Source organism: Castanea sativa, chromosome 9, assembly GCF_040712315.1.
Source record: "Castanea sativa cultivar Marrone di Chiusa Pesio chromosome 9, ASM4071231v1".
NCBI lineage: Eukaryota > Viridiplantae > Streptophyta > Magnoliopsida > Fagales > Fagaceae > Castanea > Castanea sativa.
The window spans coordinates 45,368,858-45,387,718 of NC_134021.1; the positions used below are offsets into that span (position 1 = coordinate 45,368,858).

The 18,861-nt window shown below is 36.8% G+C and overlaps 1 protein-coding gene and 1 pseudogene across 1 annotated transcript; one reads left to right on the forward strand and one right to left on the reverse strand.

The window, feature by feature from the left end:
• Nucleotides 1-1,246: 1,246 nt before the first annotated feature.
• On the forward strand, nt 1,247-13,369 carry LOC142609305 (rust resistance kinase Lr10-like; annotated as a pseudogene).
• A 1,110-nt stretch (nt 13,370-14,479) lies between these two features.
• Nucleotides 14,480-18,034, reverse strand: LOC142610259 (rust resistance kinase Lr10-like). Its single transcript, XM_075782027.1, has 3 exons — nt 17,257-18,034; nt 15,812-15,841; nt 14,480-15,729 (listed from the first exon to the last, which is right to left on the reverse strand). The coding sequence occupies exons 1-3, from the start codon at nt 17,948-17,950 to the stop codon at nt 14,618-14,620; spliced, it is 1,836 nt and encodes a 611-aa protein (XP_075638142.1). The 5' UTR covers nt 17,951-18,034; the 3' UTR covers nt 14,480-14,617.
• Nucleotides 18,035-18,861: the final 827 nt, after the last annotated feature.

Sequence of the window (18,861 nt, forward strand, 5' to 3'; positions counted from 1 at the left end):
AGATCTTGGACATCTCAGCTACTTCTTGAGTCTTGAAATCACTCATTCTACAGATGGACTTTACATTACTCAAGCCAAGTATGCCTCTGAACTCTTGTCTAGAGCTGGACTCACTGATAGCAAGACTGTTGACACTCCAGTCGAGCTTAATGCACATCTGACTCCCTCAGGGGGGAAACCATTGTCTAATCCCTCTCTTTAGAGACGCTTAGTTGGCAGCCTAGTTTATCTTACTGTTAGTCGTCCAGACATTTCCTATGCTGTTCACCAGATGAGCCAGTATCTGTCTGCTCCACGATCGACTCACTATGCTGCTGTTTTGCGCATTCTTCGGTACCTAAAGGGCACTCTCTTCCATGGTCTTTTCTACTCTGCTCAATCTCCTCTTGTTCTCCGTGCATTTTCTGATGCCGATTGGGCAGGAGATCCCACTGATCGCAGGTCCACCACTGGTTATTGCTTTCTTCTTGGTTCTTCTCTAATTTCTTGGCGAAGCAAGAAACAAACTCATGTGGCCCGTTCTAGTACTGAAGCAGAATATCGTGCCCTTGCTGATACCACATTTGAGCTTCTTTGGCTACGATAGCTTCTCAAAGACTTAGGTGTGTCTACATCCTCTGCTACTCCTCTTTATTGTGATAACAAGAGTGCCATTTATATTGCTCACAATGATGTCTTCCATGAACGGACTAAACACATCGAGATCAATTGTCATTTTATCCGTTATCATCTTGTCCATGGTACTCTCAAGCTAATCTCAGTCTCCTCTACAGATCAACTTGCATATTTTCACCAAGTCACATCCTAAGGGATGCCTTTGTACTTTGGTTGACAACCTCAAGTTGGTCTCACATCCACCTTGAGTTTGAGGGGGGCTGTTAACATGTATAATGTTGTGGGCTTTAGGCCCAACTAGTTTACTTGTATAGCACTCTTACTTGTACTACACTCATATTTACTCGTACTGCACTCATATGTCTCCTATATAAAGGCACTCATGTATATTTTTTCAGTGAGAAATACAATACTATTGAATTCAGTATTTCTAACAGTGCTAACGGAAGATATTTTGGTTATGATATTGATGTTATTGATAATGTTCCGCCACCACCACAAACTTGCGTTTCATCTTATATATCTTTCAGTAGAAAATTCTACATTTTACTTTTTCTATACACACAAAGAAGTTTTTATTATGTTTGTCTATGCTAGTTTGTACTAGCAGAAAAAAAATCCTCTCTACGATCAATGGCAAGAGGATTAACGTTGAGTGCAGGACTCACGGCCTTTATTGCTCTTGTTCTAGTCCATGAAACTTATTGTACTGCTACTGCAAATGTTACTGATCAATGTACCCCTTCTGTCTGTGGCAATATCAACATAAGCTATCCGTTTCGATTGATGACTGATCCTAAAAACTGCAGTGATTCAAGGTATGAACTGTGGCGTGAGAAGAATGATACGGCCGTGCTATCCATATTTGGAGGAAAACACTACGTAAAGGATATCAATTACAGTACGTACAGATTCCGGATTGTGGACTCGGGTATACGGAATTGAAATTACTTCTCCTCCCCAAAGTATTCTTTATATCAATTAATGCAATATTATTATGCACTGAACGATCTGTCGCTTTGGCTGCCTGATGGCAACAGCTACCTAAATCGGATTATGATTTTCATGAGTTGTGAAAAACCAGTGAATACTCCACTCTATTTGAATACTTCTACTTGCATTTACAATGGAGAGTATTCTTCCGACTCTTCAATTTCTCATTCCAAGAGGTATAAATATGTTACAATTAGAGAAGTAATATCGATGAAAGATGTGAAGGACTCGTGCAAAGTAGAGCAGATGGTTATGACATCGTGGCCGCCACAAAATGATAATCCAAATATTTCCTGTACAGAAGTCCATAATCAATTGGAATATGGTTTTCGGCTTTCATGGCACCCATTGATTTGTGAAAGAACTTGCGAAAGACTGCGCTTTTGCAGAATCGATGAATTGAAGGGTGTTCAATGTGGCGGCGGCAAGACAGGTGGGTAAAAAAAGAGAGGAAGGGCATGACACTACTTTCCATTCTCTAATTAAATATGTTGACCATTATATTTATATTCATCTCCTCTTACATATTTCTTTCTTTTCTACCCGAGTTTTGTTGTAGTTCTGATCCTGTCACTAACAATTCATGTATTAGTTCAATATATTGAACTTCTTGGTGATGTTATTGAAATTTACTAGATTTAATTGTAAGGCAAATGCTCATGTCATTCTTTTCTTTGTCAAAAATGTAGGATTGGGCCTGTTGGTTGAAAGAATATATTATATCTTGATGGGTGAGGTTTCTATCTCAAAAAGGTTGTTTGAAGGATAATATAGAATCGAGTATGAAACGAATCGTTCGAGTAATTGTACCTGATGATGACACACCATGTATTTGGGCAATAATTGGATGATATCACAATCTTTTAAGCTTGAGGAAATGAAAGTAAAAATGATCGAATTTTTTAAAGATACCCCATCAATGTAAAAGACATGCTAGAAAATATTTATTGGAGTTTCAGCATAATGACTAAATTAATTTTAAGGTTCCAAATGCTGATGTTATTCTTTTCTTTGTCAAAAATGCAGGATGGTTATTGCAACTAATTTATTTTTTCAAAGGTGAGGTTTTTTTCTCATCATAGTCGTTTGCAAGATGCTAAGTAATATAGAATGGAAAATTAAATAGAAATGCATGAGTAAATTGTGCCTGATCTGATAATGAGACAAGTAAAGGAAAAACCATGTACGTGGAAAATTGTTTGATCGAATTTCCTAAGAAGATAGCTTTTTGGTGCATTCTCCATCCATTCCAATGTAATAGACATGCTAAGTAATATTTGTTGTAGTTTTTGTATAATGACAACTAATTGCAAAGCTCCAAAACGCTGATGTTATAATTATTCTCTTCTTTGTGAAATGCAGTAAGGTGGACACCTGTGAATTATTTCTACAGCTACAAAAGTGAGTTTTCTTTCTCAGAAAAGTTGTTTGAGGGACAATGATAATACATAATGAAAAATGAAATACAATTGCATTAAGTAATTGTTGTTGGTGTATAATAGTGATAGGTGATCGATCACATCATAATATGGTGCACCCTCACTTATATAATGACCCCCACTTATGGTTGGTGTTGCTTCACCAACCTACAATAGAGAGTTAATTAAGTGTTAATGCTAGTTATTTACTGAAGAATCGTGTCTCTTAGATAAGATACAACTCTTGGTAAACAAACATATCTCTTCCCAAGAGGTATAAAAGAGTTTATAAAAACAGGGACTCCTCATTCATTGTTATGTTAGATTTTATTCTTTTTCTGTGATGATTCCCTCCCTAATAGGGTTATCATCCACTCTATAGGACCAATTGTGTCTGATGTGAAGATGACACTAGTAGAGGAATAACCACTCTATAGGACCAATTATCGAATTTCTTAAGAAATTAGGGTTGTTTGGTTGTTAGAGCATTCATATCAGTTAACGTATAATAGCATAATGGTTAATTTTGCACATCCAACTCCTAAACTCTCCCACATCAATCCATGAACACTTGCACAAACTTATATTATTACTATAGTAACCGTGTAAATATACACAGATACTATTTACATGCAAATATATAGAGAGAGAGAGAGAGTGAGAGTACTAAAAAATTGATAAAGAAATAATATCTTAATGAAATGTAATGTAAAATAAATAATTTGATGTATGTGTTTTTGAAAAATAATTGTGTAAAATAGAAAAAAATAGGTTTTTATGTTAAAATAGACAAAAATTTTTTGTACAGCTTGATACTGTGGGGAGTTAAAAGACCTGGGTAGGTATTTGGGCCTTTGGGCTCTGTTAAGAAGGGTCAGTTCGTTCTTGACTAAAGGCCTTTAGGACCGCAAGTCGGCCCTCAAGCCGAGGGTCCGAGGATTCATCCGAGAAGAATCTCTCCTCGGACAGACCCGTGATGGCTTGGAGATTCGCTAGAAAGATCAAGGCAGAGTTCTGAAAAAACTGTAGGTTAAAGAGGGGATCCAAGAACCCTCTGAACGCACCAGTGTGAGAGAAATATCTCAAAAAAAAGCTGCTACCTCCACATTAAAGACCCTGCACCTACCTCCCTGGACGCATTAATGGGGAAGTGACCCCTGAACAGTAGAATTGAACCTTCTGTCTATTATTTAAAGATTTCAAGAAGGTGGTGGAAGGGGATTGGAGGTGACGCGTGGACAAAGGAAAAAGAATAAGTATTTAAGAAGAGAAGAGAGCAAAGAGAGGGGGAGAAAGCAAAAAAAGGACCAAGAACTATAACCTTTAAGAGAGAAAGAGAGATAATAGAGAAATTGTCCTCGGCTTACGTCCGAGAAGGTTCATTTATTATAATCGTTTGTTGTTAGCAAATACTGTAACACTTAAGCCTATTTGTCAAGTATCCACCACCCCTACAGCTAGATTTCAAATCCACACTCTACAAATTTTATTGTTTAAGGCTCATTGGGCCTGAGCCCACTTTGTCTTTGGGTCCAGGTACAATTGTGCACTTACAATTGGCGCTGTCTGTGGGAATCTAGCGTGGAAAGGAGTTGGAACATAATGGCAGCCTTAGGCTCACACCATGCAGAATCTCAAGAATCGCAACCTGAGGACCTTTTCGAGCGTCTGGAGCACCGGAGGGATCGAGAGGTTAGCGTCCACACCGAGCATCCTATTGCGAGTCATACTCACGATGGCGGCAGTACCACCCATGAAGATGGTGCTAAAGCCATGCTGAAGGAGATTAGTCATCTTAAAAGGAAGCTACGCCGCGTTAGAAGGAGGTGTTCGCCATCCTCATCTAGTTCTTCTTCAGGGAGATCCTGGGGAGGTAGTTATAGTTCAAGGTCGCCAACTGAGAGGAGAGTCTCTCGTTTTCTGCTAAGGCCTGGCCTAGGGACTTCTTAGTCTCTAGACGAATTTCCTGCTCCATTCCGGCCTTCTTCCGAGAGTCCTCCACGAACTTCTCGGTAGCGAAAACCTCTTGGATGGCTTGTGACAAAGTTTCAGGGGGTTAAACGCAACAAAACATTTACAAATAGCCAGATATTTTAAAGAGCCAAGCGTACATACGGAGGAAAACTTACCAGCGCTAAGTCCGTTTTCAAAGAAAGGAACAGCTGAGGCTGGCTCATTTTTTCCAAAGCTTCCATATCCTTGGGCAGCAGAAGGGGACGTTCCAACGCATCGGCCAGGTGAAGGGGATGGCCTTGTTGGAACACCCTGATGTTGGACTGGAGGGGAATTGGTGCTCAATCCAGTCTCAGCTCGGGAGACCACATAGCCGGTGCTCGGCGCACTTCGGCCATGTCTCTAATCTCCCCGCTCTCAACTGAATGGGCACGTCCTTTACCCTTGTCCAGCTTCTGCTGCTGAGCTGGCTGTGGCTGCTGTTTCAGCTTCTTTTGTTTTTCGCCACCAGCCTCCTCGGCCTCGCCCTTTCTCTTCTTCTTGGGCTCCTCGACGGGAGGCTTAGGATCAGCTAGGGGAGGAGGTGGTGGCAAGGACGGGGGAACTTGAGACCCCCCCGCTCCTTTCTGGGTGACTTTCTCGCCTCTCTTATTTAGAAGGCCTTTAAGCTTGTCCATGTCTTCGTCCTCGAAACTGTCGGTGGGACGAGCAATCACTAAACCTGGAATCCCAGAGGCCTCGGCGGACTTTTCTTCCTCGTCAGAAAGGACGACAAACTGGTTTCCTCAAGGTTTTACGACGTCCTCGAGCTGAAACTGGTCTATCTCCTCGTCCAATGTGTGCAACGTGGACACCTGCTCCTCCGGGACAACGGTTGCCTGAGAGTGCGTTGAGAGAGGAATCGCCAAAATGGGTCACGCGTACAGGATGGTGTTGAGGTCGTCAGGGATATCGTGGTCGGCAGGGAAGTTAGGCCTCGCTACGTTTATCCTCCTACGCCTCCTGTCCCCCGCGATGATCACGTTCTCTATCTCCTGAAAATCCGAGGATATAGGGTCGTACCCTAGTATTAGGTGAGCCGCTCTAAGTTGCAAGTCTTCACTCACGAAAACTTCTGAGCAAAGTACACGGTTTAAGTCAACGACGTTGCAGTGGCTCAGGCGTGGATGAACGTGCTGTTTGTTTGTGAAAAAGACACCCAAAAAGGCAAATGTGGTCAGATTTGCAATGCATGTGACAAATCAGAGTTAGACAAGTTGTGAAAGTAAATAAACATTCAAGGAGTTTGAGATGGAATCACAGGGTTGGGAAATTAGATCCTAAGGAGTCACACCTGGATCTCCCCAGACGACTGGGCAGTGAGGGCCGTCGTGCCAGTTACCTGAGGCGATGAGGTAGTCCTCCTTCATGCCTTTATTAGACTTGGGCAGACAAGAAATTAATCTAACTACACTAGACCTGGATTTGATGTAATAGCCTACGCTTTTAAGCTTGTGGCATTCGTACATAAAGACAACGTCATGCCAAGTAAGGTTTAAGCCCATCTGCTCATTTAGAGCGTCGACACTTCCTAAAACCCTAAATACATTGGGTGCGCACTGGTCAGAGCACAACCTGTGGTTGCAAAGGTATTCCCTAGTTACACTTCTCATGGGGAGAGTCATTCCACCTTCTATGAAGGCAATCATAGGGATGATGACCTCTCCCATCTTCCTGGAACTACCTACGGCTTCCGCCAGACAATATTTCAGGCCTACGTCGCTAGGAATCTGGTATTTGGCCCTAAAGCCTTCCATCCCAGCGGCAGTGTCAACTAAACACTTAAATCTACCCATCTATGAGAAAGGGAAGGTTAAGTTTTAAGAAGGAAAGTGGTTAAGAAGGGAGCCACGGATAAAATCCGAGGAGAAAAGAGTAGAAGAAAAAGTAGGAACTTACGAGTTCGTAGTTATGCGAGTTTCCACAGGTTTCTGGAGAGAAAAGGCAATGACTGATGTTTTGATATGATTAGGTTCTGAAAAAATAAATGAAGGCGCATATTTTCAAAGCGTTATGACGTGCAGGAAGCGGCCTCCAAATTGGATTCATCCCGCCAAAATTTCAGGGGGCAACGCGGGCCGTTGGATGTTCATCTCACCGTTGAACGTGGGAAATAAGGTGTAACTTGCGGTCATAAATGTGAGCGTTTGGAAATTCGAAGCGCCAGACGACATCTTCTGGGGAACGAAACGATTTACACACGTGTGGTGAAGTACGAAATGTGTAGGGGAGATTATCGTTAGATCAAAACCCTATTTTTCTCCTCGGAAAGGGAAAAATAAAGTTTTGAGGGGCTATTGTGGGGAGTTAAAAGACCTGGGTAGGTATTTAGGCCTTTGGGCTCTGTTAAGAAGGGTCAGTTCGTTCTTGACTAAAGGCCTTTAGGACCGCAAGTCGGCTCGCAAGCCGAAGGTCCGAGGATTCATCCGAGAAGAATCTCTCCTCGGACAGACTCGTGATGGCTTGGAGATTTGCTAGAAAGATCAAGGCAGAGTTCTAAAAAAACTGTAGGTTAAAGAGGGGATCCAAGAACCCTCTGGACGCACCGGTGTGAGAGAAATATCTCAGAAAAAAGCTGCTACCTCCACATTAAAAACCCTGCACCTACCTCCCTGACCGCATTAATGGGAAAGTGACCCCTGAACAGTAGAATTGAACCTTCTGGCTATTATTTAAAGATTTCAAGGAGGTGGTGGAAGGGGATTGGAGGTGACGCATGGACAAAGGAAAAAGAAGAAGTATTTAAGAAGAGAAGAGAACAAAGAGAGGGGGGAAAAGCAAAAGAAGGACCAAGAACTATAACCTTTAAGAGAGAAAGAGAGATAATAGAGAAATTGTCCTCGACTTACGTCCGAGGAGGTTCATTTGTTATAATCGTTTGTTGTTAGCAAATACTGTAACACTTAAGCCTATTTGTCAAGTATCCACCACCCCTACAGCTAGATTTCAAATCCATACTCTACAAATTTTATTGTTTAAGGCTCATTGGGCCTGAGCCCACTTTGTCTTTGGGTCCAGGTGCAATTGTGCACTTACAGATACTAATACCAATAGTTTTTAGAACAATTTTCTTGATTTAAAAACAACTATTTTTTTATAAAAAAAAACTAGTAGGTACTACTAAAAATTCTTATTTGGCAAGCTGTTTTCAAAAACCCAACTTAAAAATTTTATTCTAAAATTCTCTCTCTCTTTCTCTCTCTCTCTCTCTCTCAATGACAGTGGTTGTTTGGTTTTTCGAAGCATGATTGTGGTGGCTGCAGAATGGGCCTCCGATGAGTGGGGAAAAGTTTGGGGAGTAAATCTTCAAACCTTACCAATATCTTTGTATTGGATGTGAATTTTGAAAATCTAACTATTGGATTACATATTCTTATTATACCCTCCATGCTTGCAAAATTTTAAGAAGATTAAAGACCAACAATTATGTCATCAATGAATATTTAAATTTCAAGTTTTTGTGATATAAAATTATGCATAGGAATAACTTGGAAATAACTTTATTGAAAAAATAGTAAATAACATTCCATTTGGAAAAAATTTGACATGTTTTTTAAGAACATAAAGAACAAGCAATCTAACAGTTATATTTTCAAATTTGACATTCAATAGAAAGATATATAAATCGTTTGAAAGGTTTTTCTTTAAACTAGTTTAATGTGAAATTTTGGTTTATAAGTGAAGTTTGTGAATATTGAGTATGGAATTAGATCTCCACAATTTGGACTGGTCTGGGTTTGGTGGGCATGCACGTTAGTGTTGAATTACTAATTGTCCCAAAAGTTTAAACTATTGGGATATAATCAATTTAATCATTTAACCACACAATTTTAACAGTTAGATTGTTGCGGTTCTGCTTTGTTTGGTCTTGGGTCCATGGTTGCCATTGTTGTTGTGGGCATGAGTTAGAGGTTGTGATGCTGTTGTTGGGGAAAAAATGAAAAAACTCAAAATAGAAATAAACGTTTGAACAAATTTTCAAGGTATAATAATAATAACAATAATAATAAGGCGTAAATGCACTTTTAGTCCCTACATTTTGGGGTCATTTCTATTTTGGTCCCTACATTTTTATTTTACTACTTTTAGTCCCTAAATCAATTAACGCATTCCATTTTGGTCCTTACCGTTACTCAGTTAACAGAAATTGCTGACGTGGCTGACGGCACAGTAAAATAGTAATTAAAAAATCTATTTTGGCATTAAAAAATTGCCACGTCAGCATTTAAATTTAAAAAATTAATTTATTAATTTTAATTAAATAAACAAAATTAAAAACAAAAAATCAAATTAATTGAGATCTAAGAGTGCCTTGAACAAGAACAACAAGAAGACAAACCCAGATCTAAGAACACAAACCCAGAAATTAAAATTAAAAAAAAAAATAACAACAACAACAAACAAACATTCAAGATCTTCAAAAACGCAGATCAAAAACCACAGATCAAAAGCCAGATCAAGCCCACCTGACACAAATCAAAAACCACACATCAAATCAAATCAAATAAAAAGTCTGTATGATAGTCAAGAAAATGAATAAATCTCTTTTATTCAGCTAAACCAACATTCATCATCTGCTTCCAATACCCAAGAATTCATTTTTCCATTTCTTTTCATTGTTCTTCAGAACCAAACAAAACACAACTAGATCAGCACAAAAAAAAAATCATTTTTTTGAAAACCAAATAAACCCCAACAATTAATTTTCTTTCTAATCATTCTATTTCCCCAGCAAACAAACAGAAAACAAGAAACTCAACAAAACCAAAACTTTAGCTAAAAAAGAAGAAACCCAGATCAGAAAGAAAAACCCAAGAGGGATTGCAAACCCACCACCACGACACCAAATTTGAGCAGAGAAGATTGAAATGTTGCCGGACGTCACCGAATCTGAGCGGAGGAAAGTGGCCGAAACACACACCCATAACAATGGTGGTGACGAACGTGAAATCGAAGACAATAGCTCTGATGGACGAGGAGCACCTTGGAGGCCAAGATGAATGCCATCATCGACCCCCTCCTCACGTCCCCCTCCTCCTCCACCACGTCAGCATTTAATGTACCAACAGTGGATGCCGTTTGCCACATCAGCAATTTCTGTTAAATGAGTAACGGTAAGAACCAAAATGGAACGTGTTAATTGATTTAGGGACTAAAAGTGGTAAAATAAAAATGTAGTGACCAAAATAGAAATGACCCCAAAATGTAGGAACCAAAAGTGCATATACGCCTAATAATAATAATAATAATAATAATTCTAAGAATTACTTCTCAAACAAGTTTTTTTGTTGGGTTTGAAAACACAAAACACAAAAATAAGAACCAAACAACAGAAAACCATTTCTCTTGATTAAAAAAAATTTTGATAACAGAGTTGGGTTAGTATTCAAAGAACAATGCATGTCTTGAACATTTATTTTGTTGTGACCTAATTAAAATGTCGTTGGCTTGACTTAGTGGGCAAACTCTTCGCCCCTGGCGGTAGGTTAACTAAAGCACATTGAGAAGGCATTTAATTGTGTTAAATTAGTAATAAAAAAAGGAAATAAAATAGAGAAATAAAGCGGAAGTAAGAAAGAGAGGGAATTAATGTAGTTCATACTAATGGCATATGTCTATAATAGAAAATTCTTGATGACTACAACTTTACTAGTAAATTCATGTTACGTGAACCTATTAATGAGTATTTTTAGTAGGCTAAACCCTACTAACCATACATTAGACCAAGGTTACAACACATACAACTCAAGTAGAATTATGATTTTTTGCTTGCACACCAAGTAGGATTAGGTCTAGATCTCTTTAGTATCCTCCTTCAAACTCAATGTGGAAGTTTGGCTACAACTTGAATTTGAAGCAAAGTAAGACCTTGAAATCACAATTGAAATGAATGCGGAGTGTACCAAGTGGGACCAAATGAAGTGTAGATGACAAGCATGAACAAACGTCAAATGCATGTGGCTAAAAAGACTGATTCAAAAAGATACACCATGCCTGCATTAAGATTTAAAACTTGTCGTGCTTCATGTTTTAGGCTTGAGTGTTGAATGTGGTGCATGCCATATATATGGTGACTACAGTGTAGAGGCATGGTTTGAATATTCTGGTTGAAGATAACGGAGACACATGACCAGAAAGAATGCCAATAAAAACCATTGATCAGAGGTGTGGTTTGAGCAACTTCGCCTAAAGATTATAAAGATGCATGAGTAGAAAGAAAGCAAAAAGAGGCTATCTTGATGGGGCAGCTTGATCTTTTAAGCTAGTGGTCCAATTTTACACTCAAAGCATCATTTTGACCATTAATAAATCTAATGATGTTGCATTAAGTTTTTGCTCTTCTAATAGCAAAATGATGTTTTAACCCTTTCTTACCAAAATTACTATTTTACCTTTGTATGAACTAATCCCCAATTGCAAAATTGGGTGGTTACATCTTTATTATTAATCACTTGTGTTATAATGAATCCTTGATTGGTATTTATATTAAGTCAAACCTTAAACTAACCATACATTAAATTATGGTTAAAACATTTGCAATTCATGTAGAATCTTTTTGGTATTATTTGATAGTCTCAACAATAGGAAGGGAAGATTTGAACCCCGGTTTTCCTAATAATAAAGATCAAGCTATACCACTGAGCTCTAATGCTCTTTGGCTATTTAAGTAGAATTATAATTTCTTTACTTGCACTCAAAGTAAAATTAGAATTAGGCCTTGAGTATGATTGGATTTTGACATATAAAGCCAACCAGTTTCTACGGTTGTTTATACTCTTGTTAAGCATGGGTCGATGAGAATATTTTATTTTTTATCTTTAGATAAGCCTTAATCCTTAGAGATTTCAAGTTATTTCGGTCACTCGTTTCACTGATTAGTAGTTCATCTTTTGTTAGTAAAAATAATTACAACTTCTTTTTTTGGTTGCAGATTGGTATTACTTATTAATGTACTTCAGTAAGAACCCGAATCTCTCCTTTGATCTTCTTCAACTTTTTTAGCAGATCATTCCTTAAGATTGTGCTTGAAAATAGTTTACCATGAAAACAATTAAGACATAAATATTGGTGACATTTAAAAGGAAAGAACAAATTTTCTGCTTAATTACTTTACTAGAATTAGGAAGGCACTTAGTTGTAAGTTTAATTATTTTCAACTAAAAATTGAAAAAGCTGACACTAGTACAACAAATTTGTTTTCTCATAGTTATTTCGGTGATGTGCCCTGTACAGTATTCATACATGCAGCAACAATGTCCTTGGGAGCTCCATATGTGGTTGCTTTTTTGATATATAAGTGGCATAGGAGGCATTTCTCAATGTATGACGTTGTTGAAGAATTTCTACAAAGTCAAAATAATCTCATTCCGATTGGGTACTCTTACTCACAAATTAGGAAGATGACCAAAGGTTTCAAGGACAAATTGGGTGAAGGTGGCTATGGCTCTGTATTTAAAGGAAAGCTCCAAAGTGGCCATCTTGTAGCTATAAAGATGTTGGGCAAGTCCAAAGCCAAAGGGCAAGACTTTATTTGCGAAATTGCAACAATTGGAAGGATTCACCACACTAATGTAGTGCAACTCATTGGCTTTTGTGCTGAGGGACCAAGGCATGCCCTCATCTACAAATTCATGCCTAATAGTTCTCTTGACAAATATATTTTTCTTAGAGAAGGAGGAATACCCTTAAGTATTGAGAAAACATATGAGATTTCTCTTGGAGTGGCTCGTGGTATTGAATATCTACATAGAGGATGTGACATGCAAATTCTACATTTTGATATCAAGCCTCATAACATTCTTCTTGATGAAAAATTTACCCCAAAAGTTTCTGATTTCGGTCTTGCAAAACTTTATCCTACAGATGATAGCATAGTGTCTTTGACTGCTGCAAAAGGAACACTAGGATATATTGCTCCAGAGTTGTTCTATAAGAACATTGGAGGCGTCTCGTATAAAGCTGATGTTTATAGTTTCAGCATGTTATTGTTGGAAATGGCAAGCAAAAGAAAGAACTTTAATACATTTGTAGACCATTCAAGCCAAATTTACTTCCCAACTTGGGTCTATGACCAAGTTAGCTAGGGAAATGAGATAGTCATGGAACATGCCATGGAGGAGGAGAAGACAACAGTTAAGAAGATGATCATGATTGCATTATGGTGCATACAAATGAAGCCTAGTGATTGTCCTTCAATGAACAAAGTAGTAGAAATGCTTGAAGGAGAAGTTGAATGCTTACAAATGCCCTCCAAGCCTTTCCTATCATCACTAAGAGATGTAGGAGACAACTTAAATCCAACTTCCTCATCAATTCAATCAGGTGAATCAAGTCAATCAACTCAAGTTTAATTGCAGACAGCTAATATGTCAAGTAGACTAATTTACTTGGCAAAGTATTATGTATTTTAGGTGTTGGTTAATTTTATAATAAATTTGGTTGTAATCTCTACTAAAGTTTACTTGTAATGAAAAGGTTTCAATATAATTGGTTTCAATATAAAAATAGAATCAAAATAGGAAATTATGTAAAAACTAGCTGACTTTAAAAGGCCAACCCTCAAAGTCAAGGTAAACGGCCAAAATCAGGTCCTGGGCAACGGTCAATAGTCCTAACTCTTGACTGGTTTAATTAGTGCTATGGAATATGGATCCATTTGACCCAATTCACAGTTCATATCATTGGTTGGATCGAGTCCGGTAACCCGATTCAAGTTTAACTACTGAGATGAGTTCAAGTTAAATTGGTGCAACTCCATAAGAGTTACATCTTTTTAAGCCATAGATATCTAAGAGATCTGACAGTTAAAAAAACATCATTAAATGTTAATACTTTCCACCTTATTACCTAATTAATACTAACATTTTTTTTTCTCTTTCCTAATTTATTGTGTACCCTTCATTTTCAATAACCTGCCAAACATACTAATCTACTAATTAAGGAGCACCTCACCATAGCCAAATCTCCCCTTTTGCATAGAAGCAATATAGCAATTAAATATTATGTTAATTGAATAATTCCTATATCACCTAAACATAGGTCATATATCTCCAGCACCTCCAAGTTTTTTTTTATATATATAACAAGCACCTCCCAATTAAAGCTCCTTGAGAGCTAGTCAAAATATCGTTACAAGATATTGCAAATCATTCCTTGTTTGGTTATGTAATAGTTATTCCTATAGTTTAACTATTCAATAGTTTGGTTATGTTTTTATTACAAAGAATTGTCATTCCTTATGAATAGTTATTCTTTAAAATGAGGAATAACTATTCATCTCTTAAAAGGTTGTAATAGCTATTCCATATGCACATAACAATTATAAAATAAATAAAAAATCATAAAAAATAACTAATCTCTCTTTCAAATTAAAAAAAATATTATTTTTTTAGAAAATATAATTATATGAGTAAGATATTTCCCAAAATATACTTAAGTTTGATTTAAAATACTTTCATTCCATTGTCTTTGAAGTTCTATTATTGTGTTGTCACCAAACAAGTGAATAATAATAATTATTACATTACAACATATTGTATTCCTTGTAATATTTATTCCTATTCTTATGTAATTACCGTTACAGTCTATCAAACGTGCCCTTACTTTGATTTTGGGATGACTTCTAACTCTTGGTTTAGATGCCTTATAGGCATACTTGCATTAGTTCTTGTAGGGGCTGTAGAGGCAAAGGGATTAGGACACATGGCTAACTTATCTCCTTCTCCCTCCAACATTTGAATCACAATTTTCATAGAAGGACGATCCATTGGGTGCCACTGGATGCACCAAAGTCCCACAATTGCAAGTTTCTTTGCAATTTTAGCATCTCCATTATCCACAACATAGAATCGTAGATCTTCCTTTTCCTCCAAAAAATTGTAGATCCATTCTGGGAAATATATTTGGTTAGTGTTCTCCATGGTTACATCAACATTTTTCCTACCTCCAACCATTTCAAGCAACAATATTCCAAAACTGTAAACATCTGACTTGTAAGACACGCTCCCAAAGTTCCTAGAGAACACTTCGGGTGCAATGTAACCCATGGTCCCCCTAGCTGTGGTCATGGACACTGCACTCTGATCCTTTGCACACAACTTGGCTAAACCAAAATCAGAAATTTTTGGATTGAAATTTTGGTCTAGCAAAATATTATGAGGTTTAATATCAAAATGAAGGATTCGTTGATCGCATCCTTGGTGAAGATATTCAATTCCTTTTGCTATGCCGAGAGCAATGCCTTCTAGCTTTTTCCAACCAAGGAAACGGTTAGAATCTACTAAGGAAATGAACTTCTCTAATGAATCATTTGGTAAAAACTCATAAACTAGAGCCCTTCTAAATCCATCAGCGCAGAAGCCAACTAAGCGAACCACATTAACATGGTGAATCATACCCATTGTTCCCACTTCATTTATGAATTCTTCCCCATTGCCCTTGGAACTGTTCAAGATCTTCACAGCAACATGGATTTCGTTTGAAAGCTTTCCTTTGAACACTGTTCCATAGGCTCCTTGTCCTAATTTCTCTATAAATTGATTTGTAATCCTTTTAACATCGTTATATGAGTACCTTGTAGGCTTGAGAGCTCTGTAATCCTCCAAAAACTTTTCAATCCTTGCTTGATTTTCTTTTTCTGTTTTATCATAGTGATAGGCACAGTAGAGTAAATAGACCACTAGTGCCAGAAGAAATGACCCCAAGGTGGAAACTACATGTTAAACGTATTCGTGAGTCAAGACAACAAATAAATAATTTATTGCGAATTTTCAATTGGCCAACGAAAAACTTACCAGTAATTACCATTATTGTTGTTGATTTACCTGTAAAATATTTTAATATGATCAGCTTTTTATTACACCTATAAAAATAAAATAAAATAAATTAAAAAAGATAATTGTTTGAATTTTTTTCACTATAAGCAAAAAAATGATAAGGTTCTCCCATAGTATAGCAACATGATACTCCATTTTCTCATATGAATGATGGATTCCATTATGAATTTAATAAGTAAGATAAGTTATTTATTTTTTAGATAATTTCAACCTATGGTGTCTAGTCCTGATGATAGCTTTTTATCATCAGACCAAAATATCAATCGGTTTTTTGTATAGGCGGGAATTAAACCCCAGATCTCTTATTCAACCATCAGAGATTTACTAGTTAAGCTAACTAAAACCCACTAAAATAAGCTGTTATGTAAGATGAGATGGTACCAAGTCAATGTACTCCTAAAACATTGAATAATTACTCTTATTAGTGAGGTAATATTGTGTTCAGACTTTTGAGTTCATGTTTAGGCATTTAAATGTGCTAAGAAATGAGTTTTACTCAATTAATCAATTGCCACACTTATGCTAATCTTTTAGCTAATTAAGTTTTATGTTGATACCGCAAGGTTTGGTTACAAGTTCCAACTGATGGGCTGGGCTTATTCAAATTCTTTCGAGACACGAGTAATTTAGTAAAGTACCACGCTGTCATACTCCTAAAACTTTAAATTCTCTTATTAGCAGGGTAACATTGCATTCAGACTTTTTGTTCATATTTCGGCTATTAAGGGGTCTAATGTGCTAAGCAGTGGGTTTTCCTCAATTAATAAATTACCACAGTTGCAATAATCTTTTTAGCTAAATTTTGAGCTGATACCGTGAGGTTTGGTATCAACTGATGAGTTACTAGCCTATTTAAGTTCTTTGAAGACTCGAGTAATTGTTCAATATTATGAAAGTATAGTTTATATTTTATAATCTCTTTTATCATATTATAGTAAGTTTTACTAATAAAATTTACCATTCATGTAAATAAGAGAATGGTGCACCAGATTGCTTTACAAATAATTTTCCTTGTGAGACAAGCAGACTTCTAGAATAATGTTCTTTTGGTTGGAAATAACTCCTCATGACTGGTTACAATAAATAAAGGGAAATAATATGTCCACAACATTTTCACAATATTTTTACAACAAATCCTAAGTGGCAGAATGTTACTGGTTGTTATTGTTGGGGCAAAAAAGTAATCTTAGTGTTAGGTTCAAATTTGAACCAATAACAACTAACCACCTATGATTTGTTGTAAAAATATTGTAAAAAAGTTGTGGACGTAACACCTCTCATAAATAAATTACCGTCGCAGAGCATTTATAAAATGAGCTTGATAAAATAAATAAATGTTGGCTTGAAACGTGAAGAACTTGTGTGATTATAGGAGTGGAAATTGGGCAGAGATAATACAATACCTTTGTCGGGGTTGAAGCACTCAGTTTTCTTCTCAGTGCTATTATTCTTGAATCTACATTTCTTGCCTATCCCTTCACAGAGTCCGCACTTAGCCGGTTCAGACCACGTCAATTCAAGAAAAGAAAAATTTATATCATCAGTAAACGGAACTGAAACGCTATACATCTTTGTACATGATACTATGGGATACCAGTCGACGGTAGCGTCCGAAGGAAAAGCATAAACTGGATGGCTATTGCTACTAAGACAATCTATCCGAAAATAAGTTTCCTTATATATTTCTGGCGCCGTACAATTGAAAAGGGCATAGACATAGTCAAAGTAATCTTGAGAATTTTTGACTTTGAAAGTAAGGGAAGATAAATTGAGTCCCGGAATTTTCCAAGGAAAGCAATTACCTGGGTCAGCTACCCGAATTAACCGAGATTTGTAATCGATGCTTTGGACAAAGGCTTTTACTGAAGTATTCAGGTTGAGCACCGTATCATTATTATGAGAGCAGTAGAGATCAAAGCCAGGATAGCCACAGTGGGGGTCTGGCTGCCTGTCTTTGAGTCGGAAAGGAAATCGGATGGCTGGACCATCTGCTCTACACCGTGATTCGGGACACCTATTGTAGCCTTCTCCAAGGTCTACGATGAAAACCACAAACAACAGTAAGGATGGGATAACTATTCTAAGGGAAATATCCATATCTGTGTTGTCTGGAAAAGCTTTACCAACTTAGATGGTAGTATGTATATGGATTATTATTGAATGAGGACCTATTCCTATGCAACAAGTAATATATATTTGGGTGGGTGAGAATTTATAGACTTGGGTCAACCGTTGCTTCGGGTGGACTTCATAATAAGACCATTCATTTTTTCTTTTTCTTGGATTCATTGATTCAACAAGGGGTGTTATCCTCTAAAAAAAAAATTGTCAAATAAATTCTTGGATATATACATATGAGTGAAGTCTTACACTCCTATATTAAATAAATATTGAGAATAGTAGGTGGTTAATATAATATAATTAGACTTTTTTTCTAGAAAGTAATATAATTAGACTTAAACTAATAAACTTAATCTTTTGAGTTGAATAATGTCTCTATTTGTTATATCATGACTTTTGAGTGTAGTTATGATGTGTCTTGTATTAGAATCTCTCCCCATTTCCCTTGTGTGTACGTGTTTGTTTCTCCAAAAAAAAAACATTTATATTTAATTTACCTTAAATAACTTGATTTGTAAACTTTTATGTTTATACAGCTATTGTTATATTTTAATATGTAAAATTTAATTTATTTAATAAAGATATTGATTTAAAATGTTTAAATAATGTGGAATCCAATTAGAACATATAACAGGTCAATAATATATGCATTTTTTTTTTTGGAAGAATATATGTATATTATTTTATTTATTTAGAAATTATTGATCAATTTAACTTAGTCTCCCTTGAAAAAAATTCTAGCTTCGCCACCAAATTCAAGCGAATAATCAACATTCAACAGCCTGCATCCCTGCATCGAGCGAGTAGACATGCAAGAGAATAAAAACAAAATAATGTTCAAAGAGCCAAAGCTATTTTGTGGAATTAACCAACCAACCATTCATTGT

Excerpts from the sequence above, each read along its gene's own strand:
- LOC142610259 (XM_075782027.1), bottom strand. The coding sequence starts at position 17,950 with ATGGATATTTCCCTTAGAATAGTTATCCCATCCTTACTGTTGTTTGTG. Across the intron at positions 15,842-17,256 it reads GTGCTTCAACCCCGACAAAG|GTAAATCAACAACAATAATG; the intron begins GTATTGTATTAT and ends AATATTTTACAG. Across the intron at positions 15,730-15,811 it reads AACAATAATGGTAATTACTG|TTTCCACCTTGGGGTCATTT; the intron begins GTAAGTTTTTCG and ends TTTAACATGTAG.